This window comes from Saccoglossus kowalevskii, chromosome 21 (assembly GCF_978046115.1).
Source record: "Saccoglossus kowalevskii chromosome 21, keSacKowa6.1, whole genome shotgun sequence".
NCBI classification, from domain to species: Eukaryota; Metazoa; Hemichordata; class Enteropneusta; family Harrimaniidae; genus Saccoglossus; species Saccoglossus kowalevskii.
In genome coordinates this window covers 10,588,000-10,606,784 of record NC_140661.1, presented here as the reverse complement: position 1 = coordinate 10,606,784, position 18,785 = coordinate 10,588,000, and the positions used below count along the sequence as shown (strand labels likewise).

At 40.1% G+C, this 18,785-nt stretch overlaps 1 protein-coding gene across 1 annotated transcript in view; it reads right to left on the bottom strand.

The window, feature by feature from the left end:
* LOC100372872 (atrial natriuretic peptide receptor 1-like) overlaps positions 1–18,785 on the bottom strand; it is a 63,531-nt gene that overhangs the window by 32,517 nt on the left and 12,229 nt on the right. The window contains exons 2-5 of the mRNA XM_085495013.1: positions 16,409–16,704; positions 10,484–10,619; positions 10,183–10,277; positions 9,616–9,748 (exon numbers count right to left, since the gene is read on the bottom strand). Of these exons, the coding sequence (XP_085351139.1) occupies positions 9,616–9,748; positions 10,183–10,277; positions 10,484–10,619; positions 16,409–16,704 (660 nt within the window). The remainder of the gene's footprint in view (positions 1–9,615; positions 9,749–10,182; positions 10,278–10,483; positions 10,620–16,408; positions 16,705–18,785) is intronic.

Genomic DNA, 18,785 nt, shown 5'->3' with positions numbered 1-18,785 from the left:
ATAATTGGCACCTCGCTCACTGAAGTATAAACTAACAATAATATGGTAATAAACACTACAAATGCATGAATTGGCAGTAATACACACAATAATAATCACTTCCGGTTAACAGAATTAACAGCAATGTTCATCACAATAATTACTAAAGTTGTATGACTCAATAGTTAAATACACAATGTCCATCAATATACATGTAGCGTAAACACAACAATAACTATAGTGTTATGAAAATCTCTCGTTGGGTAAATACAACAACAGTTAACTGGTACAACAACTCAATAAAATTCTGCATGAACTTTAGTACAACGTACAGCCTAATAAAACTATACATGTCATGAATGTACCAACAGTAAAAGCCCTAACCCTAGTTAACTGATTACATGTAACCTCTAATTAATATTCACTTCAGACGAACATCACACAGATACGCACAATCTTTGCTGTCTTGTAGGGCACAACACACGAAATTGCTAACTTTAACAACAAGCCAAACGAAAAACGTCCCTCCAAGCGCAAAGATTCAAACACACAAAAATCATACAGTCGCGCGTGTACATGTGAGTAACGGAACTGATCACTGTTCGAAATCGTATGACAGTTTGCACAAAGTTAACTTTTGTTAGTCAATAACGAGTATCAAACCTGATCTTCAAGTTCCTTACGGTAACGGCGAGTCCCTCAGTGGCGTACTGGTGTCGATCACGTCAAAATAGCGGCGAAACCCTCACAACTGTAGCGGCGGAGCGTAGGTCCCTTTGACTTTCAAATCGCCTCACGCGTGTACAGTAGTTTCACAAACTTGACAAAACCAGTTCACTTCACTCGCCCACAACTGCTTCTATCAGTCGTTCGACTCGAAATACTCAGGCCCCACGGGTACCTGTCACTCAGCAGGGACTTCAACTCACAGTCCCATCGGCGATGGCCTTTTCTGGTCGCGCTGATCGGTTCAGGCCGCGTTTCAACCAGTCAACTCGGGACGGCGTGGTTCCACTTTAACGAGCAGCCATTGTTCCCCCGTCTTCACTACGCTGACGTCATCCGTTCCACCAAGTGATCACGTGATACTCGCATGTCAAATGCATTCACTCAGGAGCAAAAATAAGTTTCATAACTCCATTACGGCTATCCCTGTTAGTATAGTGTATGCAAAAAGCACATTCACACAAATCACTGCATGTCATGTCCGTCTGACAATCTATAAAATGTTCTAATTACACAATAAAAATACAACTCAATGGCGTCAAATTTACCATGCGACACCCTCCCTCCCCAAAACATGTCATCCCCTCTCCTCCACTCCCATAGCTAACCATAAAACAGCTAATGGGAGAGAGAGCAAGGGAGGACATGTAACTAACTAACCCTCACCGGGACCGTCTTCTCATGGTGGATGTACCACTGTACTCTTCGTCGTGGCTTTAAGTAATAGCTGAACTTCATCTTAATACAGGTCTGTTACATCATGGCCCAATAAGAGTGCATCTGCTCTTCCCTGGCAATCTGGGAGTCCAACCTGCAAGTAACCACCCTAGCAAACAAAAGTGTACCAGGTATACTCCCTCAGGAGCGAGGCGCAAATACATGCAGTTGTACAGTTACACAATCACACATGTCCACAGATATGACCAAGGGTTCACCAAGGGCGATCCCAATAAGTGTCTTTGTGTCTCCACATACCAATGACTCTGCAAATAAATACAATGTTCAACGTCACACTAGCCTGCTCCCTAGGTACATGTACATTGCACCAGTCGTCACCACTTCACTATATTGTGGTCCATCTCCCAACTTGTTGAGCCATATGGGAAGGATAATACCAACTCGAAACCTCACAATACGCTGAACTACAACGTGGTCGGAGATAATACCACATATGCGAAGTCCCACTCTCCTCTCAGGTGGGTGTTGTCATTCGGAGTTGCTCAACCAAATCCTCATCCTCGACAACCTCACTATACGACAATCTGGCGACATACATATACCCGTAGCAGGTAGGCATGTTCCAAACGTATCCCGATTACGATTAGTAACACCTCATCGGTTGTCTATCACTAACCGTCGGTAATAGTATTCCTCTCCAATCAGATACTGCTGAATTACTATCCAATGCAAGTAGATCTGTCAGGGAATGTTGCAAATTCTGTACATGTCGAATTCCATATCTCCTACAGCTCTTAGCATCATCTGGCTTACTCAACTTATCTTCTCTCGTGGTCCACAGACTAGTGAATGGGAGATGATTAGACGCTTGTTTGTTCGCTACCCTGGCTAAAGCTATCTTCCGTGAACACCCGGGTAATTCCCACGGGCACACACCGGTCTTCTCCCGCGTTAAAGGATAGAGTCGCGCCCCAAGCGGTTCACCATCAACCATTCGATCGTTCGGTATGAACGTTGGTGTGGCTGCATTCAACCTAAAATCCACGGTGTGATTCATGTCACTAAAGCCATAATACTGTGTTCTTCGTCTATTTCTCATAGGGTATCTCCTCCCTGTCGTTACATCATCTGTTGGTGCCTCAGTTGTCGTTTCACATGGCATCACTCTTTCTTCCGACATTACATCAGCAGAACCCTCCATGTTCTCACTATTAGTATGTGCCAATTCAGCATCTTGGCTGGATCCAGATGCCTGGCTCGCATCCCCAGTCACGCGGTCTTGGTCATGTACTGAACTTCCCACACTCTCAAGGACGACAGTACCCTCATCCAAAGTGCCACTTCCAATACATGGCATATCAGCGGTTATAGTCCCGTTGTCACTCACTGTATTGTCAAGGCTAACAGTTACGATAGCTGGTGATGCATCTATTTCAGTCACAACTGAACTATCAACAGGTGGCATAACTGTCTCATCCTGTGACCGGTCAGTCTCTTCACTGCTACTATTAGACATCGCCTCTGTCACAGGCAAACCACTTTCGCTATCTCTCGCTCGTGTTCTCTCTAATAATATCAGATCATCAGAAGAACTCTCTATTTCGGTGTCGCTAGACTCTCTGACCACTCTATTGGTGCGCCGAGTGCGAGTCCGTCTACAACGATTCCGTCTAGGTACGTTTGGTGTACGCATTGGACGATCCGGTGGAACTGCTGGCAGGGCATAGCATGGCATCAACAAATTACGATGAATCGTCCGGCGCTTCCCTCCACTCTCTGGCTTCAGTACGTAAACAGGGATGTCAGGATTTACTCTCTTGACTACCAAGTAAGGCTCATGTTCCCACTTGTCTGCAAGTTTCTGTTTACCTCGGATAGATACATTGCGTATCAAAACACGGTCGCCAGGTTCCAAGTCGGCTTCTTTCGCCTTTTTATCATACAGATATTTGTTCTTCCTCGCTCTGTTAGTCATCTTGCTCCCCGCTATCTTATACGCTGTCTGTAAGTCTCTGCGTACTCTCTCTACATATGTTTCATAGGTCTCTTTGTCCTTGTCACTAGGCTCCAAACCTAGATAGATATCAATTGGCAATTTCGGATGCTGTAACCTACCAGTAATGATAACACTGTCCTCAGGACGACTAGTAACAGGTTTCTTTATCAAGGCACGCGCAGATCCCATATGACCGTTAATACCAGCAAAGCAATGTCTAGACCTCAGCTTATCATATGTCCTTTTCCTAGGTGTAGACATCTTACCAACTTCATTGTGATTCTTCTTTCTACTGTCCGCAGCAGCTCGCATACATGGCTCCAACACATTTGTACCCAATGTTATTGGTACTCGATTTCCATACTCTGTATCTGGAACTACCACTACCACGGCATCCATGGTCTGCTCTACACCATATATCGACGGTGGCAGTCCTAACTGTACTTCCAATAGTCCCAATACTGGCACAGCTTGGTCACTAGCCCCCAGTATTCGCAAATCAGCAGCAGACATGTCCAAGGGAAAACCAGAGAAATGAGCATCATAAAACCACTTACTCAATGTAGTTACTTGTGAACCTGTATCCATTAGACAACGTGCGCTATGGCTGCTCACTGTGATTACTTCCTCATATGCCGGTCCTACGACTCTGCGACGAATATCTGCCTGCATCAGTTGCAGGTTGGGGGTGGAGTCATCTACACTCAGGGGTGTCCTATCATTTCTCATTCTTGGGCGGTTACGTTTCCGCTGTCGAACTCTTCTTTGTTCATATCTCGCAGGCTGGTCACGCGTCTTGCAATCAGACTCACCAGAAGTGGATGTTGTCTGTTTAGCATTATTCTCCTTTTTCTGAGGGCAATTCCTTGAGTAATGTCCCTTCTCTTTACAATAGAAACATCTCTGTGCCTGCTGTTTCTTGTCTGGACAGTCTCTGGCCATGTGGTCTGGGTCACCACACACATAACAATGTCTAGGCACTCTAGCCTTACCTTTATACTGTCTCTTGGAACCGGGGTCATCATTTTCCCGTGTAAAGCCTGTTGTCTGTGTGCCATACTCAAGCGTTGATTTGACTTTCATCTCCAACCTATCCAAGCGTTCAATAACAGACGATAGCGTTGGTTTCAACTGTTCAGCAAATTCTCTAGCTACTCCACTCACAACATCTGTTTCGCTAAACCGCGTCTCACCAGAGTTGTCTTGTGCCTGCATGGCATCATCAGTAGCCATCAGTCGGGTCATTGCGGGTTTCGACCGTGACAGGGGTTGGCATGGTTGGCGTCTCTCATTAACTTCTTCCTGAGCTTCTCTCGCCAGCCCTACCATCTCATCAAAATCATACACTCTGTTTACACGATGTCTGATAGCGTCCCTGACTGCTTCATCTCGCAAACCTCTCCAAAACGTATTTCTCAGGCGTTGGTCCATGGCCGATTTAAGTATACCACCCTTCCGCTCTACTTTGTTTAACTCTTCCTCTAGTCTGTTAGCAAAGTCAGCAATGGTTTCTTTTTCTTTCTGTAGCCCCTTACTATAAAAGTTCGCCAGAAGTGTCTCAGTGGATTGAACATCACCATAGCGCTTGCGTAGCTTTCTCAGTAACTGGTCAAACGTAACATCAGGTCCCATCCCGTCTATGAGCCGAACCGCGCCTCCTTTCAATGAGGCTCTTATTGTTCGCAGCATCGATATGGGGGACTCTTTATTACCATGTAAGTACGTCTTCACCTCCCCTTCCCACGTCAGGAAGTCAACATCAGATGTTCGACCAACATCTCCAGAAAACGTACTCAACTTGTGTCTGTCTCCCAGATATACTGCAGTGTAGCTACCATCTCTATCAGTGCGGGTGTCAACCACAGCGTCATTGGTACCACACCTTCTACCATAGGGGCCCAATGACATTTTCTCATTCTCTAATTCACGATCCAAGCGGTCGATATCGTTCCCAAACAAATCTGAACGATTAATCTTCCCAGTACCTACCATAGTTCTAGATGACTCAAGTCGCTCTCGTCTAGTGGGTGTATTCTCTCGGCTACGCCCCCCTCGTACAGAACTATCGTTGTCACGCTCATAATCAACATCCCAGTTTTCACCAGCGAGTCTAGACTGTTCTCTATGTCTCCATTCACACTGTTCAGCTTCTCGCTGTTCATACCTTTTCTCTATCTCTTTCTGAAATTTCTCATGTCTCTCATCCTGCTCTGCATGCATGGCCACCATCAAAGCCTCTCTTTTCTGTTGTTCATCTAACAACCATTGACTCTTGGCTCTGTTTAAACGTTCGTCCTCTTCGAGTCTCCATTTTATTTTCTCTTGATCAATTCTGCGCAACACTTCTCTTTCTCCACGTATTTGTGCAAAGCTTAACGACCTATCAGCAGTGCCTGTCCTGTCTGGTGACGTATCTACGGAGTGTCTCTCGCCACCATCGCTCACATCACCCCATGCTACCTTGTCCTCCATTATAGTAGCAATACTACTCAGCACTGCAAAATGTCTGCTCCTGAAAAAATACTCAAAATGATCTCATTAACTAACAACTGTTTACCACTCAGACTGGATACTGGATACAATCAAAATCCAGTCAATGCCTAACACGTTGGGCGCCATTTATCTGTCACACCCATAAGTTGCCTAAAACTAGATTAGCTCAAATCACAGGTGGACAGATAAGGAAAATTTATATGAAGGGCAACTAACTGGTATCTCTACAATAACAACCAGGGATCTCTTACTCCGGTCGAGACAATTCGACAGTCCAGTGGTAAACCGAGGTAACGACGTACATCGAATATTATAATCAAGGAGACATTCACACCATTAATTAACGACGCAGACAGGTCAAGTAAACAACAACTTCTATTCAATATTCATAAAGGCGAACCAAAGTCAACAGTGGGCACATATAATTATTTGTACATAACACAATAATTGGCACCTCGCTCACTGAAGTATAAACTAACAATAATATGGTAATAAACACTACAAATGCATGAATTGGCAGTAATACACACAATAATAATCACTTCCGGTTAACAGAATTAACAGCAATGTTCATCACAATAATTACTAAAGTTGTATGACTCAATAGTTAAATACACAATGTCCATCAATATACATGTAGCGTAAACACAACAATAACTATAGTGTTATGAAAATCTCTCGTTGGGTAAATACAACAACAGTTAACTGGTACAACAACTCAATAAAATTCTGCATGAACTTTAGTACAACGTACAGCCTAATAAAACTATACATGTCATGAATGTACCAACAGTAAAAGCCCTAACCCTAGTTAACTGATTACATGTAACCTCTAATTAATATTCACTTCAGACGAACATCACACAGATACGCACAATCTTTGCTGTCTTGTAGGGCACAACACACGAAATTGCTAACTTTAACAACAAGCCAAACGAAAAACGTCCCTCCAAGCGCAAAGATTCAAACACACAAAAATCATACAGTCGCGCGTGTACATGTGAGTAACGGAACTGATCACTGTTCGAAATCGTATGACAGTTTGCACAAAGTTAACTTTTGTTAGTCAATAACGAGTATCAAACCTGATCTTCAAGTTCCTTACGGTAACGGCGAGTCCCTCAGTGGCGTACTGGTGTCGATCACGTCAAAATAGCGGCGAAACCCTCACAACTGTAGCGGCGGAGCGTAGGTCCCTTTGACTTTCAAATCGCCTCACGCGTGTACAGTAGTTTCACAAACTTGACAAAACCAGTTCACTTCACTCGCCCACAACTGCTTCTATCAGTCGTTCGACTCGAAATACTCAGGCCCCACGGGTACCTGTCACTCAGCAGGGACTTCAACTCACAGTCCCATCGGCGATGGCCTTTTCTGGTCGCGCTGATCGGTTCAGGCCGCGTTTCAACCAGTCAACTCGGGACGGCGTGGTTCCACTTTAACGAGCAGCCATTGTTCCCCCGTCTTCACTACGCTGACGTCATCCGTTCCACCAAGTGATCACGTGATACTCGCATGTCAAATGCATTCACTCAGGAGCAAAAATAAGTTTCATAACTCCATTACGGCTATCCCTGTTAGTATAGTGTATGCAAAAAGCACATTCACACAAATCACTGCATGTCATGTCCGTCTGACAATCTATAAAATGTTCTAATTACACAATAAAAATACAACTCAATGGCGTCAAATTTACCATGCGACACATGCGTCAGGTGGTCATAGCGTGTCATTGTTTACAAACAAGCGTTTTCCCCATAAGCCTTTGTGTTCTTAGCGTGTGTTGTTATCGTCGCGTGGGACTCAATTCCCGCGCGACCCTCCCGCTTTAAAAGCGGTGGTCGTCGCTCCGCGTTGTGTTTGATATGGGACTCATATAACGCTTATAACATACTTTTGTTTGTTTACATGAATTACCACAGAGAGTTGGACAAACTTATGTATTTTAATAAATTATTAAATAATAAAATGTTATATAACTTTTCTTTTATCCCCCCTTCCTGGTATCGATTTCAAGTAATTACTAATCTTTGTTTATACCACTCTTTCCTTCATTACTACTTTGTTACGCGCTAATGTTCTATGCAAATTAGTATGCCTATAGTAAAATAATAGGGTGTGTCTACATCGCGCGTTAAAATTTGCATATAACATTAGCGCGTAAACAAGTTGTGATAAAGAAAAGAGTGGTATAAACAAAAGAGGGGGGTAAAAGACCAGGGGGGTAAAAGAAAAGTTATATAACATTTTATTATTTAATAATTTATAAAAATACACAAGTTTGTCCAACTCCCTGTGGAATTACCAACACGCGCTGCGCGACTATCACCGCGCTTTAAAGCGGAGGGGCGTCAACTGCGCACGCGCGAGAATTGAGTCCCAAGCGACAATAGCAGCGCACGTTAAAAACGCAAAGACTCATGGGCAGATGCTTGTTTTAAAACAACGGCACACTATGGCCGTTTGCCGCATGCGCAGATGACGACTCCCCCGCTTTAAGTAGCACAGCATCGTATCAGAAGAAATCGTTTTGTAATATATTGTAATGAATTAAATAGTAATGTATTGTTTTGTATTGAACTGTCGTTGATATATATTCGGTATATACATACTCACCAGTTGTTATTTTCAGAACACAAACACATATTTGAAGCTAATAGAAACATGTTCAGTAATTCATGTATGGATACCATCAACTCACAGCAGCTTTTGACAGTGTCCTGTGTTTTTTGTTAACGTCAGTCTTTACCCGCTATATCAGGTCAAGTGGTCTTATTGTAATTTAACGCGCTATGCAAGATTACTTACTTATGACCTTAAATAACGCATGTAGATTCGATGAAGATAGTTTTTTTAATCCTAGTATTCAAATTTGTGCTACGTAGTCTAAGCCGTGGTTTTAAAGTACATGGCTTAATAAAGTACATCCAACCATATTTATGGAGATAGCTGAGTGATATGAGCATACGACTTATTGTTGACATGCAAACCTTGATTTTTATATTAATCTTGTGTGGTTATAAATCACTGTCTTTACGTTATTTGTTTTGATCTCGTAAATTACTGAGTCAACATTAAGTGCACTTAAATGGAAAACACTCAAGTAGATGTCACCCTCGGATTCAGTTTTGATTAATTCAATGGAAATGTCTCTCATCCCCACAGAAGTGGATACGGCGATCGAATAGCGTAGTCGTTCTGAAAACACTCTCGTGGTTATTACTATTACTTACACGGTGAATCCGTTACGGAAATTATTGGGTTGGAGGTTGAATATGTCACAAATGTACTTGAAGTTCCTAATTGCACCGTTAATTTGTATATGATTTCATCAAGCATTGCTACTTGTCCATCAAATACGAAATGGTAATTGGTTATTTTTTTATTATTTGAAAATAACTCAAATGATTCTGACGATAAATGAGAAGAAAATAGCTTTACAACAGAAACTATTATCAACATGTGAGTGTGATTGAACATGGCTGACTAAAGACATGTTTTCTTGATATCAATGTTCATGCAAACGTTTTCCAAGCATGTCTGGGTCAGTTCCGTTAAAATTGGAACTCAACATTTCCCGATCAACAATTCGTCAGAAATAGCTTTCTCGACTACAAAATACGAACTTCGGAACGTGTACCAGCATTTGTGCTGTTAATGATGATGTTTTCATTTTCCTTTGCAAATAAAATGTGATATTATTCATCGAACAACAGAAAATGGCGTGTGAATGACCTACTCACCTTTTGGAGGGCAGAACTCATTCTGAAAACCACACGCTGGGACATCCGGTGGCGGTCCTGTAGCGCCTCCTGGCCAGTGAATATCAGCCACTTTTTCCACTGCCTTCCTATCACCATAGTAATTGAGAACAACCTAAAGAATGCAAATAAGTGTCTAATTTGACGTCTCGATTTGTTTCAACCATGCGCAGTCTACGTAAGTGTACTACAAGTTTTCATTCAAGCTCGATCGCAGACAATCGTGTTTCCTTTAATAAAGTAATCAATTTACAAAGATGCTGTATCTAATTGGGCTTTGGTGAAAATCAATCTGATAATCTGTGTTTAAGTCAAAATTACACATTTTATTAATATTCTTTTCCATAGAAATACACGTATATAGTATATACATTGAACATTTCTTGAAATTCAATTGTTGTAAAATGTTTAAAAAGCGTAAACTAGAGCTGTGAAACAATCGCTGTCAACACGTGTAGATGTTGATTTTTATGTTTTATACACATTAAACAAGAGAAAGTTTCTTAGCGTAAATATTGTATGGTATAATAATAATGACCAAAGTCCTACCTCGAATGTACCTCTTTCCGGGTCAGTCATGTCCAGCAAAGAGTAGTCAGCATCGCGGTCGCCATTACCGTCGATCGTGACGTTACCTGTTATACCTATAAAAAACAATACCAGGTTCGACGTACAGTGTATTAGCAACTGTGACATGTACAAGTAGGTTTAGGATGGGTAGGTTATTGTTTTTGCATATATCGTTGTTAAACATGAAGTTTTCTCAGCTATTACGGTATTTCTCTGAACTTTGTACAAGCATAACACGTCGCAGGAAATAGCCATGCGTGTAGGCAATGTTAGTGTGTACCTTCGAATGTCCTATTCCACATCCGCCTGGTAATTTTCATACCATTTCGGGGATCTTCTCCGGCAGCGAGAGTCTCGTTCAACGCGAGAGCGTATAAAATTACAGCGTCATGGAAGGCACCAACAAAATTGTTTACCTGGAAAATGAGATTAGATAAGCTGGTATTGTTTGCGACATGATTTAAGCACTCATTTTAATGTTACATTTACTGCTGAAGCGTTTCCACAGATTTCGGAAAAAATACACGTGTTAGAAACTACAGCTAGTTTTGTAGACTTACAAGACGCCATTGCCAACTCACACTCACATAAAAAATATGTTCTAGCAAATGTAGTACTAATTTAACTTTAATAGAATTTAGTAAAACAAATTTCATATTTCTCTCATCGTTACCGAACGTCAATTTGTGTAAACAGATACACCACCTGGGCCGACGGCGGCAGGTGCCGAGGTAAGCCGAGGTAGCCCATCTAGAGCCAATGAGTAATGCTGTCTGCAGTAAAGTTGACAAAACCATCGTTTAATTGATTGACAAATACATAATTGCGCGAGAGACAGAGATATCTTGTTCGATAACAATTTATACGTTTAGTTGATTACCGTAACTCAATTTCAATGCAAAGAACACTGGATGTAAGGTCAGGAGTTCAACTTGATCCATCAATCGTTATTCAACATTGCATAGCACTACATAGACGAAGGAATAATACAAATTCGACATGTCGCCACGATGTCGGTACACCTACTTATATGTTCGTTGGCCAACCTTGATCTGTAACGCCAATTATATAAATGAGCGCCGATTGAGCACCTGCGTTTTATAGTATTCAATTCTTTTTGCTGTAATAATTTATTTATATATTTATCCATTTACTCGTTACCCGATCTTTGGATTTGCACAGACCACAACACAATACAAAGTAGATTTTCGCAGTTACACGTACTCAGCCAAAGACGCTAAATTGTGTCGTTTCTGGAACGCCACGTCGTTGTATAATATTTATATAACGCCACGTATTGTTACACGGCAATCGAATCCCGACGTTCTATAGAAAAAAAGCAAATCCTGTTGATTCAATGATAACAAGTATCAATCACTTCGATACATCGAACGCCTTGATTAATTGCTTAATTACGAGTAATTGTCGTTATCTAGTCTGAAATTCTCGCACCGATGCCCCCAAAATATAGTACAATCGCACAGTCTGGTTTTGTTTCTGCGCACTTGTCTAACACACTCAACGCAATTAAAGTGAACACTGTTTACTGTACCATGTCTGCTAATGGTATTTACCAATACACGTCACAACTGCGAATGCTATGTGTCGTATACTCTCCAATTGCACGGAACAAATCTGAAATCATTAAGCACGATTTGTTTCTGTAGATCAAATAATTGTGTTTCAAGTGTGTCAACAAATCTTGGAAATCGCTCATTTGTCAACTTTCAAAAAAAAAATGCGGATGACTCTCGAAAACACTGAATGAAACTTACTTCATGCAATTACGACTACAGTTTAAACATATATTTATATGTATAATATTTTAATATTAAAAATGGTTTACCACTTCCACGAAAAATAAAGTATACGTAATTTAGGAAAAGGACATAGGGGTATTCCGCGGTCTAGAAACATTTTTTTACGGAGCCGCTTTTACTCCCCTCCACCATGCAATGCATCGCATTCTAGCTCAAAACGTACGCCGTTTACAAAATGATTGCTGGATAGTCTAATGCACGATGTCCAGGATTATTTTGCAGATTAGTGTGCTCTTAATCGATCCAAACATTGTGTATACGAAGTCTAAGCAACCATATTAAAATGAAGGCGTTCGTCACGCAGCGCGCGTTCGAATCCCGTGTATTCAATCAATGCGTCTTGCACGCGCGGTGTGCACCGAGTTGGACACTCATCGAGAACGAACCGAAGCAAAGCTTGAAAATAACTTAGCTTAATGGACCAAACCAACTATTCGAAGAACTGCATACCAGAAATTGATAATTATGCACGGTGTGCAATGTTGTACACAGAAATAAGTTTAATCAATCTTGTTTTACTACCGAGATATTAACATCTGACATGGACATTCATTGGATCGTCTATGTCTGTTACGTGCACCTGTGATGTAGCCGACGTATTCGTTTTTTGGATTAACGACGATTTATTCTGAACTGAAATATGTCGTATTGATTTAAATTCCTGTATTTCCACATTTGGAGAATTTTTTTCGCATTTAACAACCTACATCGAGTGCTGTATGAACGATGCAATGTTTTCTGGTTAATTGTAAAAAAACAACAACACTAAAATACATGTAATTAAGTCCACACTATTTTACAGAGAATCTACTTTGATCAGGGTACAACACGCCTAGTAACTACAAATGAGATATGGCCTAAACTAAAATGTGCTGCATAGAGATCCAATTTCATGCTTTAAAGCAAACAATGATACGATTGCGTATATTACGCCGAAGACTAATATTTCAGTCTATGCCAACGACATGTTCTGAATTTAAAACGCAGTTACACGATTATGAGTGACAGTGATTGTATTTACACGCCCCATTGACTTCTTGAAATCGTCTCAAAAGAGGAACCATATTCTTAGCATATTGTATCAGCATAACTCATAATTGGAAAACTATATTTTACGTCAAATGATTACAGTGAACCCCGTGAGACCGTCTGTGTTTTGAGTTACCATACGCATGACAGACTGCAGATTATAATCTATTCATATCTCGCAATAATCACATCGTAATATCGTATTCACAGTCTGAATCCCAGTTCTCATGAAAACCAAAAAAAAACAAAAAAAAAACGTACGTATGAAGCTGAGAGGCAGGTAGCCATAAGCTTATAACATATATGCTGAGTATTTATTTTATTGGTCATTTTGTAATCTGTATTTTAAATTCAATTCTCAACTGACAACTACTAAATGATATTAATCATATTTTCTTTTAAAAAATAGTTCATATACTTGTCTGTTTTCATAGGTACTAGTAGGCTGGTCGGTGATGTACACGTATTCTAAGTCTTATGACAAATGTATGCCACTCCCTTTCCCGGCGTTCAGTCAAAGCAAACTATATAATCAGTGTATATTAGTACTTTATATGCACGCTGTGCATCGTGGTTAACGGTCGGGTTACGACCGAAATAAACTTTTAATCAAATTTGTTTTACTACCGCATTATTACCATCTGATATGGACATTTATCGCACCATTTATGGCTATTACGTATACTTTCGAAGCCAAGGCAATCATTCTTGGACTAACAACGGTTTATTCGTGTTATTCCTATATTCGCGTTCTACATTTTATATTTGATGACTTTGTTTGCATGTATATGACCAACCTACATCGATTGTTACATAATTGTAAAAAATAATCAGCGGCGCTAAAGGTTTGAACCATGGAAACCGCTGAAATGTAATATGGTCACATTATGAAATAACGCGCCCAATATGAAGCCCCATATCATGCACCTAGATCACTGTTGCAAAAGCCCTGTGACGGCAATTATAATATTCCCTGAACTAAATGTCGGTGTTGTATCCTAACAAGTGCGGCATCAGAATATTATGATTTTCTATAGTGGATTATGTTACGGTTAGAACAACAACAACCTATTAAGGTCGCTCAGTTTCATGAACGACTTTGAAATTGTTTTGATATTTTATCAAATAGATTGTTAAGTGTTATACAAGGTTATATGTGAAAAAAGTAGATAGGATCACGTACCAAATCGTTAAAATAAACTTGATATAACTTTAAGTGGATTATGGAGTTAATTGTACGTTTTTAGCCATATTCTAATGAGGCAGTAGAACGTGCTCTCCTTAGCGTCAAGTTAGGACCAATCCTCGTTCACCATGTGGATAAATACAACATTGAATGTGTTGATTTCAAAACGAAATAATGTTGGTACGTGCATGCATGGTGGTCAGAAAATCGATTAGACTTCCATAATCGTCACATATAGCATGGAATAAATAAAAGACATTAGAAACATAATAATTTCAACATTGTACCTTCAAAAAAAACGAGTCGAAGATAATGTCGAATCACTTGCGCACGAGCCTGCGCAAAAAGCGAAAAAAAAATGATCGTGCCAACAACGTGTCATGAATTATAATGCATCGTACGACCATAGGCTACTCGGCGCTGCTGAGTAACAATAATTACATTCCTATTATATCAGCACGGCTACGTAAAAAAAAATATCTAGAAATCAGAGACTACTCCCTTCGCGAGTAATACATTAGTCTGATTTATAATCGGGAAGCTATATAGCACATCAGCTACTTCAACGCAAGTCTTGTGAGACCATGATCCGTTATAAGGATATACCAAATGTCCTGCCGACTCGGAGATAACTGCGCATTAATAATCTATACATATCGTGTAATTATCGCAGCGCAATGTCTTATTTCTAGTCAGGAAATCAGTTATTACATATATAAATAAACGTACATATGTAAGAGACAGATAGCAATATGGTAATTTAGAAATTATTCTGAGAATTTTCTATTTAATAATTATAATCTGCACTAAGTTTAATTTCCGAGTGGAATAATCTGCAACGACTGATTCGTTTTGGCGATGTACATATGAATTTATTATTATTATTATATGGCATAGTCCACAGTGTTGGTGAATTGCAATGTCACATAGGTACCGTACGATAGCTGAAATCGAATATGTTAGGCATTGAAAAAGTCACTATATATTTTTTTTTTATTTCGTTTCTTCCTATCGCCGAAAAATGCTGATGTAATGCAAATGATATACAAAGTAAATGTACGGGATTGTAACCAAGGTCAAATAATAGCAGTTCTGTGTATTCACAATCAGTGACCCGACTACGTGGGATTGTCACCATAGCGACGTGTGTGTTTTTTTTGCCCCGGCGGGCCCAGCTTCGTGCATTCGCCTACACCAACATGACTGCATTTCTGTGAATTTCTCAACAGCACTAATGGTTGAAAATTTTCATTATTGTAATAACGTTTTTTTAGTGTTGAAAATCCGCAGCTCGCTACGAGATTAATATTGTCACATTGGTGTGCACGTAAGACTCGTGTAAATGCAGGCAATGTTAGGGTATGCTATATATTGCACGATATTATGTACAACGACCTTTCGTAATGCTCAACGCATCATTATAGCCCTTGAAGTGATATTGTACCCTGTTTGACCCAATGATCTCAGCTCCAATGAAAAAATTCACGAATTCACCAACAGCGTCAACAGTGACATTAACAACACTCATTGAAAGAGCGGTGGACGTTGGAGCAGAACCGCGTGACGTCACTCCTGTGCGCGCTAGAGGCGCACACACGAGAATCCCCACAATACTCATAATAACAATCTCTGTTTCATGTTTCAGTCTGCTTACAAAGATTTTGCCTGATTGGCCTTCCAACCCTAACAGTCAACAATCAGACCAATCGTAGAGCTGCTTGTATGTCAGTTTTTTAAACGTGTCAAATTCTACCTTGTATATGCGCTTCGACTCAACTGCATCACACTTGTATTTTTAACGGTCATATCATATATATTTTCCAATAAAAAGACAGAATGTTATTGTACTTATCCTTGATATTCCTTTCAGCAAACAGTCACTTAATGGAACTACTTTGCAAAGTGTTTTGCATTCCCATATTGATTTATTCAACCGCCATCCGTTCAAAGCGGGGGGGGGGGGATTCGTCACATATGTTTACAAACAAGCGTCTACCCATGAGCCTTTGTGTTTTTAGCGTGTGTTGTTATCATCGCTTGGGACTCAATTCCCGCGCGTGCAGACTATTATGTTCATTCATTTTATGAACGGTGTGCCACAATTTTTCAGTTTCACAAGAAAAAACGTTATCAATAAAAATAATAATAATAATAATAAACAATGACTCACCACATCGTCCTCGTACGTGAAATTATAATCTCGCTTAGCCCTCCTCTTAACCTCCTCCGAAAACTCCACATACTCGTCACTTGTGGGAGTCAGCAACGTCACCGTCATCAGTGCTTCATACGCCTTTTTCGCTTCCGCATCTCTGCCGTCGTTGCGTTTCCACGGAAAGTCTCCATACTTGGGATCCCGGTAAAGCTCGATGTTGAAGAACGCGTACTCGCCCGTGGTCATACCGTGATCGTACGCGTGCAGCATAATCTCCCTCACTTCGTCCGCAGAAGCGCATATGATGATAACTATAACAAATAAAAAAAAAGAGATAATATTTAATATAATAAATAATTAGCTAATATATGACGGCTAAGGTTAAGCGTTAAGCTTTTAGGAGAGAATTGCCACAATTGATTTTTTTTTTCTGAGGCAAACACAAACTTCATTAAGTTATTGGCTTATATGGCACGGGAAACTTCAAGTCTTTAGTATTTCGGTGACCTAAAATAAAATGTGTAGACATGTGTTAACGCATTCAATCATTCCTTTCAATTACCCATGGTATGCATCGAGTTTAATGAGAGATTGGCTGCGATAAAAGCATCGGTAAGAGTAACTGCATTGTACGTATGTCTAAGTAATGCATATAGCGAGTAACGTCCTTTGAAGTTTGATCCACTTTAATCTATCCAGGTACAAGCACTGTATTGTTTGTATCTCATCTCGTTAACGCTCACCACAATAACATAATGCGAGGGGACATTACTATTACCTCCTGTATTCATTCAGGTATGAGTCCCGTTTGAATTTTTTTTTAAAGTTACAAACGCATTATATCAACCCCATTAATGTACGCCTTCTGTGCGGACAATGCAATGTAATGTAGTCACGTTTTCTGAGTATATATACTTTATCTGAAATGTACAACTAGTTATGTTTACATATAATTACTAGGTATTCGGGCATTAATAATTCAGTTCATAACCACGTGATACTAGATGTGGCCGGCTTATGGAACTAAATGCAACTGATTACGCGTTATTGTGGATCACGTTGAGTCTCAAGAGACAGACGCTGATTTATTATTATAGCAACTGTGATAGCAGAACAGTAACAGAAATATTTAAAAAAAATGTCAGTCGAGAACAGTGAAAACCTCGCAAATGAATGTGTGTTCGTAATAGAATCCATTCACCGGAAACGATAACAATCGCCGCGAGCCTGATATTATCATATCATTACACAGAACGAGCGCCTAAAAATCTTAATGCATGCTATTTTACATATGACACACTGAATTTGAATAAATTATTTTTTTTATTTATTATTGATAAATTGTCAGTCCATCGACGAGTTGGGTTATTTCTATAAACCGGGTTAGCCACCTGGCTGATAAATGCAAATTAAATACATCGTGCTAGGTGATGCGATTATGTCGACATCTGCAAAAGTTCAATTGGTTCTACTTTGCGGAAAACATTTAAAGTGAAAGTATTGACCTGATCGGCATTCCTAGAGCTGATGTTGCAGAGGTTGGAATACATTTACAAGTACTTATAAGATTGTTGAGCAACATTTCTAGGATTAACTGACACGAAACACTTAGCCTAAGATACAAGGATTGTTTTTTTTCAATTTATTGCATCGCTTTTAAAAATCTGTCGAAGCTGTGCCCGGGGGTTATTTCCCACACAGCGCTCCTGTCAAATATTCACATCTCAACACAATTGCTTATGCGTCCGTTAAACATAAATGGATACATTATGGTAACATAAACTAAATCTAATTCTCGAATATATGGCTTTTTAACAAGAATGCCAATAATGCCTTTGGGGTTTTAAAAATAGAACGCGATTTCTGTGAATGTTTTCTGGGACATTTTTGTTTCTAAATGTCATATAAAATACCAGCTTGGCTCCGTACTCACAGCGCTGTAGTGTTATGTAATTAAGTGTCTACGATGATAACACGTTCAACGAACAGCATGGAACAAAACACACACTGTTTCGACACGTGGTTCGACATAACATGTACTTTAAAAAAACATCAGAATGGAATGATGTCGTTGTTAAAATGGCGCTGTCACAGTTGTGGGTCGAATTTACATCAGCGAGTTCAGGGACTTGCTCTGTTAAACAAATGTCGGTCGAGTGTTGTTTGCATGCGTCTTACCAATACAATTATATTTTTCAAGCCAGCGGCGACGGTTTTGAATTTCTAACTGAAACGACGAAGAATTTACGAATCGTGTCCTTGTTCTAATAATTATGCTGATTGGTTATTGGCTTTTATGGCGTGGCTTACGAATATTGATCTGACAGCATCTGCAATACAGAGCATGCCTACGTATATTGCTAGAGTGCGGTAAATTGTATGGCAGACGAGA